Genomic DNA, 2,682 nt, shown 5'->3' with positions numbered 1-2,682 from the left:
ATAGTTTTTAAGTTTTTGGCATAGTACAAAATAACTGCACCCCACAGTCACCAAAGTGCCCATGATTCTTTAAAATAGCACAGAATGATGAACTGATGACCTTGCAATTAGAGACTGTCTAGTGTCACCTGGTTACAGAGCCCTTTGGAGATCAGATTGTCACACAAATACACACACACACACACCACGCACACACAAACACACTCCTATCTTTCTATCTTTCTTGTAAGGACAATATCACATCTAAGGAGGACAAACTTGGAGAGGAGAGAAATAGATTCTGTCATCAAAGAGTGAGGAATGGTTGTAACTTCTAACTATGCCTTTCCCTCAGAGGTGGTCTTGCCATCTGAAACATGGTTAGTGGGAAACAACCACACATTCAGTATGATATGTTTCAGATTGCTCTAACTCTGGAATCATACACTATGCTAATTAGCTTCAAAAGCTTCCTATGCAATCTGAAAAATAAGAGAAAATGAACTACTTTATTGGTCTCGAAAGAAATAATACAAGAGGGGACTTTTTAAAAATTAATTTATTCTTTCATTGAATCACCATGTGGAAAGTTACAAAGTTTTCAGGTTTAAGTCTCAGTCATACAATGCTGAATGAACACCCATCCAGAAGGAGACTTTCAAGGATCCATATGGAGGGCACTCAGAAATGGATCTGAAACTGAGAAGAAACCAGGAGGTAAAATGTAGACAGAATCCAATTCTCTTCCACCAGCTAATTTAAAGCTAAGTTTCCACTATATAATGTTTTAGCTCAGCAGCATCATTGCCCCTTTCTGTATCACTGAAGATGAAGCCCTCAAGCGCAACAGGAATTGAACCCAAAACTGAAAAAAAAGGCAAACTCTCTTATGGATGTGAGCTGTTGAGAATATCAAGAATGTTTCTCTTCTCTTACTGTCCTAAAAAAAAAAACAACTATACAAGGATATCATATGTAGGTTGAATCCTTAATCAGAAATCTTTCCCTAGATTTTTCAAAATTTTGGATCATGCCTCAGAGGGCAGCTCACAAGGAATCTGATCGTCTGCAACCTGCCCTTTCTGAAATTTTACCGTAAAATTTTACCCAGAAATTTTAATGTACTGCTTCTTGTGATCAGACAGACAAAATGGTTCTCTAAGACATGCATCTCCCATTTATAACCAGTAGGTATATTGCTAATAAAGTTCTTTCTTGAGCTTTATTCTTAATTCTGCATCGATTGGCTCCCTCAAAAAGCAGTGGAATCACTTTTCCGATCCGCCATCCGCGGTGGGCCCACCGCCAAGATGCAGATTTTCGTGAAAACCCTTACGGGGAAGACTATCACTCTCGAGGTCGAACCCTCGGATACGATAGAAAATGTCAAGGCCAAGATCCAGGATAAGGAAGGAATTCCACCTGATCAACAGAGATTGATCTTTGCTGGTAAACAACTTGAAGATGGACGTACTTTGTCTGACTACAACATCCAAAAGGAGTCCACTCTTCATCTCGTTTTGAGACTTCGGGGTGGTGCAAAGAAAAGGAAGAAGAAGTCTTACACCACTCCCAAGAAGAATAAGCATAAGAGAAAGAAGGTTAAACTGGCTGTCCTGAAATACTACAAGGTGGATGAGAATGGCAAAATCAGCCGCCTTCGCCGGGAATGCCCTTCAGATGAATGTGGTGCTGGAGTTTTTATGGCCAGCCACTTTGACAGACATTATTGTGGCAAATGTTGTCTGACATACTGTTTCAACAAACCAGAAGACAAATAATTTACCTGTATGGGTTAATAAAAGGCATGAACTCTTAACACTGTTAAGTTTTGGTTCATTGATTAAAGAGTGATTTTAAAGCAAAAAAAAAAAAAAAAGCAGTGGAATCAGAACTTCAAAGACATCCAGAAGTGCATATTCCCAAATTCCTTTTTTGGTAGAAGTCAGGAGTAAATCTCCCAATGAGAGGAATTGTGATAAGACTTAAAAGCAAAAGAGGAAAATGTACATTTTCTCTTGCAACACCCATGGGTATGCAGCTGAAATCCCTGATGGTCTCTTGACTCAAGGGGTTCCTTTAAAATTAACTACTTGTTTGGGCCACCTGTAGTGGCTTTCTATGATTACCACCTTTCCTGTCCACCTATAGTACCCTATTAATTTGTTCGCCCATGTTTTCCAATGGCATATGAGACTTAAATTTTATCTATTAAACACTCATTTCTCATGGAAAGCTAACACAAGCGTGTGAGGGAGAAGGGGGCAGTTAGGATAGAGAAGGAACCAGTGTGACAATAATAGTTGGAAATGATCACTCTGGACAAGAACTAAGTGTTGAAAGTAGGTAAAAGGATGTACATGATAACCTTTTAGTACCTGTATTGCATACCACAATGCCCAAATGAAGAGACAGACAGACAGACAGACAGAGAGACAGAAAGACAGAGAAGTGCCTGCCATAGAGGCAGGGGGTCATAGAGGGAGGGATATTGGTGGTGGGAAATGTTTACTGGTGAAGGGACTGGTGTTGGAACATGATGTAACTGAAATCCAATTATGAACAATTTTGTAACTGTGTATCTCACTGTGATTCAATTTAAAAAACAAAACAAAACAAAACAAAACCCATTTCTCCATATTCAAAATAGAGTCCCTTTATTCTCCCTCTCCAAAAGAATTTTAAAGTTACATAGACCTTGAG

General features: G+C 39.1%; 1 protein-coding gene across 1 annotated transcript; it reads left to right on the top strand.

Moving 5' to 3' along the window:
- Positions 1-1,258: 1,258 nt before the first annotated feature.
- LOC101552443 (ubiquitin-40S ribosomal protein S27a) lies at positions 1,259-1,798 on the top strand. Its single transcript, XM_055123677.1, has one exon. It carries the CDS (start codon positions 1,290-1,292, stop codon positions 1,758-1,760), a length of 471 nt encoding a protein of 156 aa, XP_054979652.1. The 5' UTR covers positions 1,259-1,289; the 3' UTR covers positions 1,761-1,798.
- Positions 1,799-2,682: the final 884 nt, after the last annotated feature.

Source organism: Sorex araneus, chromosome 1 (assembly GCF_027595985.1).
Source record: "Sorex araneus isolate mSorAra2 chromosome 1, mSorAra2.pri, whole genome shotgun sequence".
In the NCBI taxonomy this organism is placed as follows: domain Eukaryota; kingdom Metazoa; phylum Chordata; class Mammalia; order Eulipotyphla; family Soricidae; genus Sorex; species Sorex araneus.
Note: the sequence above shows the minus strand (reverse complement) of the source record. Positions and strands in the feature narration are given on the sequence as shown.

What these genes read in the sequence shown, in the direction of transcription:
- LOC101552443 (XM_055123677.1), top strand. Translation starts at nt 1,290, where the DNA reads ATGCAGATTTTCGTGAAAACCCTTACGGGGAAGACTATCACTCTCGAG.